At 45.9% G+C, this 14,614-nt stretch overlaps 1 protein-coding gene across 3 annotated transcripts in view; it reads right to left on the bottom strand.

Moving 5' to 3' along the window:
• Nucleotides 1–7,225: 7,225 nt before the first annotated feature.
• PCYT1B (phosphate cytidylyltransferase 1B, choline) overlaps nt 7,226–14,614 on the bottom strand; it is a 101,853-nt gene continuing 94,464 nt past the window's right edge. For all 3 annotated transcript variants that reach the window (XM_037142931.2, XM_037142930.2, XM_037142932.2), the window contains one exon: nt 7,226–10,973. In XM_037142931.2, the coding sequence (XP_036998826.1) occupies nt 10,761–10,973 (213 nt within the window). In that variant the 3' untranslated portion in view covers nt 7,226–10,760. The remainder of the gene's footprint in view (nt 10,974–14,614) is intronic.

Here is a 14,614-nt window from a genome sequence, read left to right as displayed (position 1 = left end):
ATTCATTGTGCTTCAGTGTGGTCTTTTCCTGAGCTCTGGTCAGTAGTCCATCCCTCTCACCTGTAAGATTTGCCTTCTACTCAGTCGGCTTCCGAAATTCAGTATGTGACCAAGCATCTTTGCAAGTTACTGAGAATGGACAAAGGATCCTGAAATTCTTATGATCAGTCAAAGGAAAAATACGGTTATTTGGATTCTCTGTAGCAAGGAACATTGAGCTGACCTTTCTGGGGAATGTTCTATTGGCAAAATAAAGGAGCTGTTTAATGGTAGACCATTACAGTGGTATTTTTCAAGATACGGTCCATGGATCAGGGAAGAGGGACCATATGATATATTGTCCAAGCCAGGACACCTTTGACAGTGAGAAAGAGTACTTGATGCTGTAAACAGGTGTAAACCAGACTGTCCTGGACAAATTGGCTTTGGCCACTGGCCAGGTACACCAGAGTTACCTGAAATGCTGCTTACATCCACACTCCCGGGCTCTGCCTCAGCTCTGCTGATTCTGATTCTCCGGGTGGGGACCTAGGAACTGATATTGTAACAAATATCCTGGGGACATACTTTAAAAAGTGTAAGTTGCGGACGGCTGCTATATGGACTAGGCAGAAGATAAACTTGAAATTTTTCATGAAAGGGCTATTGGTTCCATGGTCTCTTCTGAGGAACTGGTGCCCCAGCAACCCCAGAACTCGGTGCCCCCAAAGAGACATGGCTGTAGCTATGTGCTCCCCAAGTAAGAGATGTAGTCTTCATGTTACCTTCCAATGTGAGATTGTTGTTACTCTTTTACTAAACCTCCAGTGGTGAATGGCTGTCTTTAAAATTTGACACCCACGTAACTACTGTCTTGTATGTTTATCACTAAAACACACACACACAAAAACAAAATTTGAGGCAAGAAACTTGGGTTTATGCAATTCTTGGGTGGTGGTAATGTTGGGAGACCAACACCTTTGCCTTGGTTCTGCTACCAGCTAGCTGTTAACTGTGCCCTCGTTTCCTCATCAATAACATGAGGGAATTGAGCCCTGGCCGGTGTGGCTCAATTGGTTGGAGCATCATTCCCATCACTGAAAGGCTGTGGGTTTAATTCCTGGTCAGGGAACGTGCCTAGCTTGTGGGTTCAATCCCAAGACTGGCCACACACAATCCCCAGTCCAGGTGTGTACAGGATGCAACCGATCGATGCTTCCCTCTTGCATCAATGTTTCTCTCTCCCTTCCTCTCTCCTTTCATCTGGCTCTAAAAGCAATGAAAAAATGTCCTGAGGCGAAGATAAAAAAAATTCAAATGAGGGAGTTGACTGCATGGTTCCAAGGTTCCCTCCAGGTCTGATGTTTTGTAGCCCTTTTTAGGCACGCTCTCTCTGGGGCAAGCCAGTCTTCCCCTACCTCCTCTTCCCCCCCAGGTGAGTTACCTTGACCTTTCTCCTAAGCTTTAAGAGCCCTTCTTTGGACACTTTACCTTATTTCCTGAGCCCATGCAGCCCAGCTGGGTCACCTTTTGTACCTCTATGACCTTCTATGTAAACTTATAATTGGAAAAAAATATTTTAAAATTTAAAGCACAAAACCTAAAATTCCTAGTCAATTGTTTGCATGTTGTGATATATTTTGCCCAAAGAATACAAAACCAATGACTCTTGCAAGTGACAGTGGTTTTAGTTAGAATGTTTTAATTATCCATCTGTATTTCACCAAAAGTCGGTGCTGCGCTAGCACAGCATTCACAACTGGGGAGTGGTGTTCTGGTAGCAGGCACTCCTGCCCTGATTGGAAATTCCAAAAGTAAGCACAGTTTAGCCTCATAAAGAGACGCTCCAACTCAAGAGTCTGCACTTCCATGAAGCTGCTGCAAAGCATTGCACTTTAGTACATTTTCTCTTCTGTGTCCTTCATTTCAAATTCTTTCCAATGACTTAACCATGCATATTTACAAACGATTATCTGCAGATATTGTCAGCTGTTTGCTTCATAACTACACATAGATGTGCCCTTCACAAGAGTAAATTCTGAGGCATCATATAGGAGGGTTTCTGTAGACGGTTGTCCACCACTAGAACTCTGTGATGATGAGAATGTTCTCTGTGCTGTATAATACAGTTGCCACTAGCCAGCAGAACACTTCAAATGTGGCTAGTTCAACTGAAGAACCGATTTTTAATTGAATGTATTAAAATTTAATTGATAAATAGCTACTTGTGGCTAATGGGTACCATATTGGACAGTGCAGCTATACACAGCTGTTACATTCTGTTGAAGCTTTTTAAGGTAACATTGAACATCCGTTTTTACCTGTCATTGGGCTGGCTGCTTAACAGTACTTTTATCATTTCTAGGTGTTGGTCTTAAGTGAATTCTTTGCTCTCTGACCGTTGATGACACTTTCATCAACATAATACTCTCTCAGGATAAGAAAATAACAAAATGACATTTAGATATTTTCCTCTCATAGTTGCATGGCAGATCAATTCTTACCTTTGTTATAAAAGGCACTTATTGTCACCCTCTTTTTTTTTCTTTTTTTTTTTAGATTTTTATTTATTTATCTTTAGAGGGGAAGGGAAGGAGAGAAGGAGAGAAACATCAATGTATGGTTGCCTTTCCTGTGTCCCCTGCTGGGAAGTGGCCTGCAGGGAACTGGCCTGCAACCCAGGCATGTGCCCTGACTGGGAATCGAACCTCAATTGTCTGGTTCTGAGGCCCACACTCAATCCACTGAGCTACACCAGCCAGGGCCCTGATTGTCACCCTCTTTGAATCCAGTTCTCTCAGAGGCTCACTTTGTTCTATGAGTTGAAATATTAACTATAGCCCAGGGGGGGTCTCAGCTTGGCCTTGTTGGAATCTCTGAGTCTTGGGCTCCATTTTGGATCCATTCCATCAGACTGTGTCTGGGAAGCATTTATTTAAAAAAAAAAAAAGGAGGTCCCTAGGAGCTTCTAATGTGTGACAGGGTTGAAAACCACTGATAAAGTCCAAACTAAGACAAGCCTTTGAGAACTGCTAAAATGCTGGTAGCAGCAAATACCATCTTCCTGGTACAGAGCAGGCTTGGGATCCTTGCCATTTTATTGATGTCCTGTTTAACAGATAATTGGACAACACTTAAAAGACAGAAAAGCCTTGTCAATTTGGATTTGGGGCAACTAAGCAGCCTTGCCGTTTCCTTCTGTACAGGGAACTCGAAGCTAAGCTAATGCTACTCGTATTGTTTGCTGGCATTCCTGTCCAAACAGAATTTGCCAGTTCTCATACAAAATAACCATGTTAACGATTTCAACAACGATGATGGGTGCAGCAGCTTTCCACAGTTCCTCAGTAACCACTCAATACTAGGGTCATTATTTCTGATGTTAAGGATGATTGTTGTCACCTTAGCACAATAATTGGAACATAACTTCCTATATGAAAACTGCTCTTTTCCTAGGCTTTCAACTGGTAACAAAATAACAGTTTTTAAGGGAAAATAATGCCCCATTATTCAGGTGAGAGAGGCCCACCACCTACCATGCAATCAAAGAATCTAGGGTGAGACCTTGAATGACCATCTCATCTGCAAAACAGCTCTGTCCTAATGGGAGAGTTTCAGCCATTGCAGGCAAAGGCCCCACACCTGTTGGTTAAGGCCTTTAAGGAAAGTGTGTGCCAATGCCTTATGACTTTGGTAGCTCCCCCAGGGCCTTATTGTACATGGGCCTAGCTAAGGGGTATCACTGTCCATCTCCTGCATTCAGCATTCTCAACGACTGGTTTCTAAAGGAAAATCTATTTTAAAAAGCTCACTTTTCCTATTTTCCCATACTCTGGGTAAGAATTAGCAACATTTGCACTTTGGAAAACTTAGAGCAACCCCCCCCCCACCAAAGGGAATAAAATAATGTGAAATTATCAAGTTAGTAAAACCTTCAGAAAATTCTAATTGGCGGAACGAAAAACATGGACCATTCATCAAGAGCCCAGTAAAGTCAAAGGTCAGGAGAGGCCAGAGTTGAGAGTCAAGCTACTAAACTGAACTTGGGGTGGAGGGCAGGGGTTGTGTCCTCTTTATTCTTCGGATCCCCAGCATTTAGTAGCTCACTCAAACGTTTATTGAATGACTAAACCTTAAGTTACAATGCAGGTTGAAGGCCACAGTGCAAACATAAGTACTCTAGAAAGGAGCGTGGGGTACCTTCATACTGGATAGCTGGAAGTGAATCACAGCTTAAACTGACTGAGGTCAACATGCAAGGACGAAACCAAAACCAAAAGACACCAACCAGACAATGCAGAGAATAGGCAGGAAACAGATACTGCCTGGTAGCCAGAAACTGTATTCCAGAGCTTGTTTCAGCAGGAACACATCCAATGATCGAAGACTTTCCTTAGTCCTGGCCTGGTGTAGCTCAGTGGATTGAGCGTGGGTTGTGAACCAAAGGGTCGCGGATTCAATTTCCAGTCACTTCCTCTCCTCATGGATCAATCTGCATGTATATTTGAGTCAGACATCTCCCATTAAAGCTACTCTGTGCTTCTCTTAAGACTCAAGAGAAACATTTAAGCAGATTCATCACAAGAGGATGTAGGAATGTTTAAATAAAAAACATGTATATGTTCTTCTACATGAGGGTCACTGTTCCTCAGCTCTGTCAGGACCCAGAAGAAGGCTCAAGTGCTTATGATCACTGTCTTCTATTATCATATGGTACACAGAGTAAGGTACCACCCCTAAACGTGTCCACATCCTAATCCTCTGAATATGGGAATATGTAGTATTCCATGGCAAGAAGGAATGCATGGTGCTGATGAATTTAATGTAGGGATATTTTCCTGAATTATCCAGATGGGCCCAATGTAATTACAAGGGTCCTTATACATAGAGGAGGGAGGCAGAAGTGTCTAATGCAATGTGAGAACCACTGGACTGGCCATTGCTGGCTCTGAGAATGGAAAGGGCCAGAAGCCAAGGAATGCAAGTGGCTTCTAAAGGCTGGAAAATTCAAGAAAACGGGTTCTCCCCTAGAGCCTCCAGACAGGAATTCAGCTCTGCCTACTCCTTAATTTTACTGCAGTAGGATCCATTTTGGACTTCTGACTTCCAGAATTGTAAAATAATAAATATGTGTTGTCTGAAGCCACTGATTTGTTACAGCAATAGGAAACAAATACACACCTATTCAACTTCTTTCATCTATCCTTAATCCCTGGGTACCTGGTACAGAAACAAGTGGAAAAACAACACAGTTGTGTTAATGCTGATTTGTGGTCAGGCTAGTAAATAGTATATTGTCAATGCCTGTCCACTAGAAACATGATTCCAGATGATAAGAAACACTGGTTATCCCCTCAAGCTATGTAATGAGTCAGCTCCTGCCACATGCACGTTCAAAGGTTTTCTTTGAACTTCGAAATTTTAGAGTGACAAGTTCTTAAGTTGAAAAGCCCCTGCGGAAATGGTAAAGTATCCCAACTATTTCAGGTATGGATTCATTAACTCTTGAGAATGGAAGGTCATGTATCAAATATTTTAGTAATGTCTAAACTCTGCTTTTATTAGTAAAGTAACTGTGCAAATCGATCCCCTTCCCCACCCTCCCCAGAAAGATAATAAAGGTAAGGAGAATAAAAAGTGCTTATAGGAGACGATATAAGCCACCCCTACCTACTCTGAACATTTTCCTCACATTTATCACATTTGGTCAACTGCTGCTGAGATTCAGCTAATACAGTGGTGGGTTTTCTAGAATAGAAATTATGGCAGTTCAAGGGGGCCTACAATAAAGATCAACTAGCACCTGCATAAATTTATGCCTTTAACAATATTTTCGAATTTTACTGGTTATTTATTGGTTTTTACTCAATGGCTTCTTAATTTGATCACACGATATACTTTGGTGCTTATGAACTGTCACGTTTTGTTTGAAAACCATCTCTGAGGCAGTCTTGTTTTTTCATCTAATGGCTCTGGCTGAATACGTAGAGAACTGGCTTAAACATTCAACTTCAACAGCCAATGAGGACGCCAATACTAGAGGACCCTGGGTGTATGTGTGTAAAGTCTTGATAGTGTATCTTTTAATCTCAGGTATTGTATTTATTAACAAAGGGCATTTCTCTTTGGGGCAAATGTCAGAGTTCTTAAACATGAGTTTGGTTATGCCTTACAGCGGATTGTTTTGCCCTTGAAAACATTTCTGAGGTATCATGGAAGTCAAAATAAAACCTGTAACTGTTACTCTAAATACAGCCTGTCAAGAATGTGTTTGATCTGTGTGGTGAAGCCAAGTCATATGTTCTATGAGTAACAGGTGTTGTGTTTTTAAATGAATTCCTTTGCTGACTACAGGACTGGTTTTATTTCTTCTCGAGTCAGGGTTAACGTTAGAACTGTTGTTATTTCAAAGAGCTAAACATCACCAGATGGAGTTAATAGCAGCTCCTAAATTTGGCTAGTGGAGGGCATGAGCGCATTGTCAGAACATGAGCAGGATATGTGTTTGTGTGTGTGCGTGGGGGGGGGGGGTCTGCCTTAATTGTTGACATTTGGGGTCCCAATTTAGCACCTCCATCCCCATCTATTAGCTTCCAGCTGATCACAGTTTTTCCCCCCAGATGGGAGAGGTCAAAATGGCCACTGCCACACGTTTCCATACAGGTGAAAAGCATTCTGTCCAGGCTACGAAAGGTGGGTGGAGCTTGAGGTCCTGTGCACCCCCTCGCATCTGAGGAGTGAAACCAGCTACTGATGTTCGCAGTTGTGAAGGCTCCAAGGATCTGGAAGGCAACCTCTTCTCCAGCTTCCCACTTACTGAGAGGTAAGCACTTTCGCATGGTCACTCAGAGACGACATCGTAGCTGGTGAAGCGTAGGGACAACGTAGGCTGCCTTGTAAACTCAGAGGCCTTTCCGGGCAAAGGAGAACTCAGAAATCCTTCCCTCCAACCCCTCATTCTACAAAAGCAGATACCGATGTTAGAGAAGTGGTTTGGCCAAGGTCACAAAGCAAGTTGGTGAGGGCCCCCTACAAGCCAGGGTCCTGACTCGACTCCCTAGGTGGCCTCCCCTCTGGGGAGGGTCTGTCCCTGACTAGCTTTGAAGTTAGATGTTGGCCCTTTGGCAAAACTCTGCCCTGTGCTGCACAGCAGAGTCCCACTCTTAAGTGCTGGGGACACACAGCTGGTCAGAGCCGGGACAGCTGCCACACCTGTATTTTTGCACTTTTGAGAAACACAACAAGACAAAGTACAATTCTGCATCTCTTTATTTACAAACAGTTGGAAATGCTGTGTTCCATTGGGGAGCAGGGATGGGTTTGGAGCATAAGGGTTGGGATGGGATAGAGGGCTGATTCCAGTAGTTCTCATTATGCAGCACCAGAGCAAATGCTTGGGCTTTAATTAAGGTCATACTTTAACTTGGGTGAATCATCGTCATCTTGTCTCATAGGTACAGTATATATGCTCTTCTTATGGCTTTGTCCCGGAACACAATGCTGTGACAACAAAAATCTAAAGTCTAGAGAGAAGTTCCAAGTGCACTATGAGCTTATTTTCTTTTTTAAAAAAGTGATGGCCAAGACTTGTGCCGAACGGGTGCCTAAGGCACAGGAACGGCTCTGCTGTATTTGGGCTCATAAGACTCAGTGAGCCTGTGCCATCTTGAATCCTGCTCTGGAGTGCAGCTGGGTACTCAAATGAGGCCTGAAGATGGAGAGAAAACAAATCTGCACCCTTCCTGTCCCTCCCTCCAAGGACGGACTCACAGCAACCACCGCCTAGGGTATGGTGCAAGATTGCAGCCCTACAGCTGTCTCTTCCCCTCAGAGCACGTCATAAGGTAGACTTCAGTCTTGGGGTTGCTCTTGAGGTTGGTTCCCTTTCCCTCTGTAAAGTCCTGGCACACAGGAGCTGGCTTTCCACAAATGGGCCGTTCAGTGTGACCATGACATTGCAAGTCCCCCGTGTTATCAGAGGGTGGAAGGGTAGACATTTGATTTCAGGGTTCCCAGGAGGCTGTGGTAGCTCATGGAGAAGTGCTGAAATTGGGGAGCTGCGGTGGACAGGGGACCCACATCCCACACGGGTACCCATTGACTTTGGGTGTCTGTGAAAGGAAGCCACCTTCTTCACTTGTTAGGGGGTGTGACACTTGAAAGTAAGTACTCTCCCACCCTGACCTTCTTTCAGCCCCATTATTGCCCATCGTCATTTGACCTGCCCCCTTCCAGAACCCCAAGTGGTGTGCTCTTGTCCTCAATCCAAAGCTTCCCTCTCTGCCCGGAGCTAGAGAATCCTCCCTTTTTTAGTCATTACTGCTGACCTCCCCAAGCTCGTACATCTCCCACTGCAGCCTTCACTCAGTCTGGGCCATTACTGTTGACCTGCCGGCCCAAATAAAGCAACCCCACCTCCTCCTGGAAAGTGGGGGGGCGGCTGAGAGAAACTGATGGCCAGAAAGCATCAAATGTTGGGTGGCAGAATTCCGCCCCCCCCCCGCCATTCCTTCTCAGTAGTCTTATGGCCTTAGGAGGTATTGCTAGAGGTCAGGAGGGGCACATGAAGTGAAATTTAGAATCCGCTTGTGGGTTGTTTTGGCCCATCTCTGGAATATCCCAGACACTGGCCATTTCCCATAATTGGCATCTTTGATGGCCCTGAATCCGAGTCACATAAGTGGCACCTGTCAGTATGGGGTATAAGGCCTGCAAACTTATCAGCCTGGTACATCCGTCCCACACTATTTGCTCCAGAGCAGGATTCAGGTAAAAGTGGATCTGTCTGCCCTGGGCCTCTCTCTAGGCACCTTTTTTCTCCTCTTATTCCTACCACTTTGCTTTGCCCGGCTGGTCTCCTCATCCTCTCACAGCTGTAAGGCTTGCCCAACTGAAGTGGTAGGCACGTGTGCCCACTTTCCCGAGTGCATGAGCAAAAAGAACCACCACCAAATGGGTCTTGCTCTGTCTGCACAGCAGTGCTCTAGGCCTTGACTGCAAAATTTTCTTCTCACGTGCCATGTTCCTGCCAGCTCTCTGTCCCACATGAGTGCTTGATAGAGTTCTGGGGGCAGTGCCAAGAGCCAAAGGCATTCTGAGCCAGCTTAGCCTTATGATTTCACTTCCCAATAAACACCACTCATCTCCAGGTGGACAGAGGGTAGTTCAACCCCAACACGAGGGGGAAAGACACACCACCTTCCTTCACTGCCTGCCCCACGTGTCACCCAGAAGGCCAGTTCCCAACGCCTCTGGAAAGGGGTGTTTCTGTCACAAGAAATGCCGGGCTCTGCCTACAAGTTGCTGGTTCAGGCCTCTTGTCTCAGGCTTTACTGGGACAGCCGGGTGGTGCCTCTTCTACCCAAGTGTGGTTCTACCCCTCGAGTCTACCTGCTCACTTCCTTCCTGTGACCAGAGGGTGGTAACTTCAAACAACTCAGCAGGAATGCTTAGGGTCTGCATCCTGTTTGGCAAACCCACGGCCAGGATAACTACAGTCCTCCCTGGTCCATTCAGATGCTGAGCTCAGAACCGAGGCTCCCACAGTGCTCTCTGAAACTCTTCAGAGCCTCCCTTCACTCAAAAATAGGACAGCGGCCATGAGAACACCACAGCTCATTTCCTGGTTGGTCCAAGCCAGTTCTACAGGAATCCAGGATGAGCTGTTGGAAAAAAGTGCCAAAGTCACAATGGAACCAGAGAGTCCTTAACACCAAGGACTTCAGCAGGGTTATTAGAGAGCAGGAAAGGAGTATATTGTAAAACGCCAACTACATTTTCAGGTTGCCTATGGCCTGCACCCTGGATGGCATGTTACAGAACACGTACGTGCAAGTAGCGCCCCCTATGGGTATACTACGTAGTTTGGTACATCAAACTGTTACTTGAGGTCTATGAAACTGTTAACTGGTCAGAAATGGGGAAAGCCATTCCATAGTAGCATCCTGTAAGGAAAAGCTTCAGGAGATATTTACCATCTGCTAAGCCTGGAGCCAAAGCAAAGCAGCTCCTCCTTCCTCTGTTATATAGGATATTTTTCTTTGTTGCGTTTCCCACAGATCAAGGTAGTTTGGGAAAACAAGTTAAATTGATGAAAAGGGACAACCCAGAGGACATTAGGCCTAACATGGTGCTCTCCTTGACAAAACTGTCCTCTGAATAAGAAATTAAGAGCCACAGTAGATGACCTTTTATATATCTGGCCTAAAGCAAACCTTCGTTTATGTGCCACATTTCTGGAACTGGAAAGAAGTGATACATTGCAATGTCAGGTCTCAGTGGCTAAAGTGAGTAAGTTGGCATTTGCCTTGGACTCAAGTGTTTCTGCTGGGAACAGGTTTATTCTGGCAGAGCTTGGGTGGCAGGAGGCAACGTGCAGGGCCCTCAGGAGCAGGAAGTAGCAGGTTGAGGGAACAGCTGCTTCCACAGGTGGTGCACGTGGTGCGGGTAGGTAGAAGGACCAAAGCAGAAGGCACCCCACTTGGTGTAAGCCTCCCAGAGGTGCTCTGCATCTTTCCTTAAAGTACAGTGATTCTAAGAGATGCTAAGGAGGTTTGTATAGTTTGTCTGCCTGGAAACCTCCCTGCAGAGCCCAGGTGCTGGGCTGAGTGGAGAATGAGGGAGAGGTGGTCCCAAGGCCTTCCCTTAGCAGAGCTCAGGGTCTCCCCACAGAGCTGCCGCTCCTGTAACTAAGACCCCTCCAACACCACCCAGGCACCCCCAGTGTCCCCGCCCTCCTCCCTGGCCTGCATGGTTTAGCTCTTGTAGTCTGCCAGCAACCTTTACTTCTCATCCTCATCCCCCTCACTCAGGCTGCTGATGGATGCTGAGGCAGCTTTGGGTGAGGAGGGGGGTGAGCTTTTGATCGGGAGCCACGAGAAGGTAGGCGACGGGGAGCGGGAAGGGGACCGGCTCCTGGTGGGGCTGCTCACAGGGCTTTGCTTTGGGGACAGGGCCTGCAGCATCCGGCTACTCCTCTCCTGGAACATCTGCTTCTGGAGAGAAATTGGAGAAAAGGCATCTGTTAGTCACGACATCTGAGATGCCAGCGAAACAGGAAGGAAAGGCGGGAAGGGGAGCCACCGCCCCAAATGCCTGCCCTCCCACGCGGACTTGTACTACAGCCCACGTGGGCCAAGACTGCCTGGGGAGGAGCTGTCTGAAATTGAGGCCCAGGGAGCTGCTGACACGCCAGGGTCCATCACTGCTAGTGCCCGGCGTGCTTCCCTTCATGCTGCCTTCTCTTTCATTTACAAAATCTAAGTGAGAGTCTAGCATCTGCTGGGCAAATAGCAGTGTCCTAGGTACCAGAAGCCTATAAAGAGGAATGTCACAAACCAAATCCACAAAATATGTGGCATGTCACATGCAACTACAGTCTGTGAGAAAACTAAAATGGTAGGATAGCAAGGAAAACAATGAGAGAGGGATGTGAGCCTGAGGACACGTGGACTCCGACTGTAAATGGGGGGCTCAGGGGAGGCCACACTGAGAAGGCACTACTTGAGCAAAGACCTGAAAGAGATGAGGGAGGAGGTCATGTGAAGGACGATTAGGAGGAGGTACATTCCAGACAGAGAAGTCCAAGAGGGGAGCATACAGTTCATGTGCAAGGATGAACAAGGAGGCTCTGGGGGCTCGAGTGAAGACACCAGGGTGAGGAGGAGTATGGGGGGGCAGGGTTAGAGGCAGGTCACCAGAAAAGTCACAAAGAACTGTTATGTAGGGTCTTGGTGGCCATGTGAGAATGCTGGCCTTTACTCTGATGAGAAGAGAAACCTCTGTAGTTCTGAGCAAAAGAGTAACAAGCTGACTTTTGTTTTGAAGGACCCGTCTGGCTGCTGTGCTCAAAGCAGACAACAGCGCAGTGAGGACAGGGCAGGGGGAACAGCTGGGAGCCCTCTGCAACAAGAATCCAGGTCTGTGGTGGCGCCTTGCACCAAGGTGACAGCCATGAGGATGCTGAGAAATGCTGGGAGTCCAGGTAGGTTCTTTTCCCACAGTTTTGTTACCATCTCATTTCCTTCAAAGTCAAACTGTTCAGCATACATTTCTATGAGTTTTGATAAATGCCTACAGTTGTGTGATTACCAACACAAAGAAATTAGAGGAATGTTCCATCAGTACCCAATTCTCTCGGGTCTGGTTCTAGGCACCCCCTCCCTCAGCCTCTGGCAACAGACCTGGTTTCTGTTCTGTGGTTTTTAAATATCTAAATAGAATCATGCAGTAACGTGGTCTGGCCACACATTGAGAGCAGAGCCAACAGGACTCACAGATGGGATGTGGGGTGTGGGAGGAAGAAGAATCAAGTGATACCCGTTCCTAGCTTGTGAAACTGGAAAGCCGGCGATGCCATTTGCTGCTGCAGGGGACTAGGGGGTTTTGTGCAAGAGGTTTGGGTGGTAAAATGGACTTTCCAGTCTGGGACTTCAGGTGGCTGTTGCCTAGTGCTTTGGGGACCGAGCCCTTCCAGGATACTGCCCTTCTGGGGAGCCCAGTCATAGCCCCGAGCCCATATGTGTCAGGCCTCCCAAATTTGCTGCCAGCAAATCTAACCTTCTGCTCTTTGCCTGTGGCACGCCCCCTCGCCCAGCTGTGTTCCAGCCACTTCTGAGCGCCCTGCCCATGCTCTCCTCCCTCATTTCTTTCCTTCGCTCGTTACCAAGACTCAGCAGCTCTGTCCAATCTTTTGATCCTAAACTGACCCTCAGAATCAATTCTCCTATTAGTTATTTTGGACTTTGTTATTGTTTGAATTATTCATTTTACAACCCACTACTAAACCCCCTTAGGAGCAGGTGCCGTACAGGAGGTGGTCAAGTCTGAGCCGGGGCTTTAGTCATGCGCAGGGAGAGGGGGTTAGGTGCAGAGGGAGCCACGTGTCTGAGTACAAGTGCCTGTTGGGTGGTAGTGGCCTGGGACTGGAGCCCCAGGAGGAGGTTGGATTTTTTTTTCCCCTCAGAAGCCCCTGGAAGATTTTAGTCAAGGGAGGGGTATGCTCAGACTGGCGTTTTAGAAATATCTCTGGGTGTGAGCATAAAAGCAAATAAAGAAACCATACAGGAAAAAAATATTGTTTGGCTATATAGAAATTTCAGAACTTTATATGCCCTGGCCAAGGTGGCTCAGTTGGTGGGAGCATCATCCTGTAAACTGAAAGGTCGAAGGTCCAGTCCTGGTCTGGGGATGCGTAAGAGGCAATGGATCCATGGTTCCCTGTCACATCAATGCTTCTTTCCCTCTCTTTCCCCCTCCCTTCCCCTCTCTCTAAAATCAGTAAGCATGTCATTGGGTGAGGATTAAAAAAATAATAAGAATTAAAAAATAAAATTTTCTGAACCTGAAAAAAGCCACCATGAAATAGGTAAAAAGAAAAAGAAAAACACATAAAAATTTTGGAACATTTAACTACAAATTGTGGATCTTGGTATATAAACAAAGCTTAAAAATAAAAGGTAAAAAGACTTCATAGAAAAAGGAGCCTATGGCATATATAGGCAATTCACAAGACTTAAAATGAACCATAAACATTGCGCAGCATGACTAGTAAACAAATGCAAAATGACTAAAGTGAGACTGTTTATATAGCAGATTGTTACAGATATTTTAACCTTCCCAACTTAAATTTTTTTCTGGCTATAGTTGACATATGGTGCTTTCTAAGTGTAAGGTGTACAGTTCTGTGTTTTGATGTTCTTTTGTATAATTACTACAGGTTTTTCCCTTGTGGTTACCACCAGGCTTACACTGAATAGCTTAACATTATAACACCCTATTTTAAACTGGTAACTTCAATGAAATTCCTAAACTTTATGCTTTCACTTCTGCTCCCCCCCCTTCAAATTTCAGGTTATTGGTGTTACAGTTAACATATGCTTTTACCGTGTAAACAATAACAGATTATTGTAGTTCTGGTTATTTTTATTACGGGTTACAGCTTTTAAATTAGAGTTGTAAGTGACTTACATATCACCCTTATTACCATATTACAGAATCTAAATTTGACTATGTATTCACCATTACCGGTCAGTTTTATGCTACTTTCTTTTGGTGGTTTTTTGGGAGGAGGGGCGATGGGGGAGATGGAGGGGAAGAGTCAGGGTTGTCATTTAAACTTTTTCCCATTTCATTTTTACCTTTGGAGATCTTAAAGACTGTGATACAGAAGGGGCTTGAAACCATCAGTACTCTGATCTTGGCAGATCTGCAGCACTCACGTCCTAGTCCAGACCAGCAGATTTGCTGGTCGAGCCTTGTAGATTCCCCTGTGGGGTGAGATGGATTGGGGGCTCCCCAAAAGTGACCTACAATAATGGGGGAGCTGGATGTGTGCCCCAGGCTCTCTTTTTTCCCCACTGAGGGAGCCACAGGCTCAGGGGAGACCTCCTGGCATGGCACTTTGCCGGCCCGGGGGTGGGCGGCTGCTCCTATAACCTTTCTAATGTGGTCAGTCTTGGACTTGGTGGTGCGGAGGGTGCTTCGGCCTCACCCATGTGTTCTAGGATTCTCCCTGAGTGTCTGGTCTGTGGCTAATTGTTACTTCTTGTGAGGGGGAGCAATGTCAATAACGACCTATGGCGCCATCTTGTTGATGCTACTCTTGGTCCCAAGAGTTTAAAAAATTTGCAATGGC

This window comes from Artibeus jamaicensis, unplaced genomic scaffold (genome assembly GCF_021234435.1).
Source record: "Artibeus jamaicensis isolate MK-2021 breed Jamaican fruit bat unplaced genomic scaffold, CSHL_Jam_final scaffold_1283, whole genome shotgun sequence".
In the NCBI taxonomy this organism is placed as follows: Eukaryota; Metazoa; Chordata; class Mammalia; order Chiroptera; family Phyllostomidae; genus Artibeus; species Artibeus jamaicensis.
Note: the sequence above shows the minus strand (reverse complement) of the source record. Positions and strands in the feature narration are given on the sequence as shown.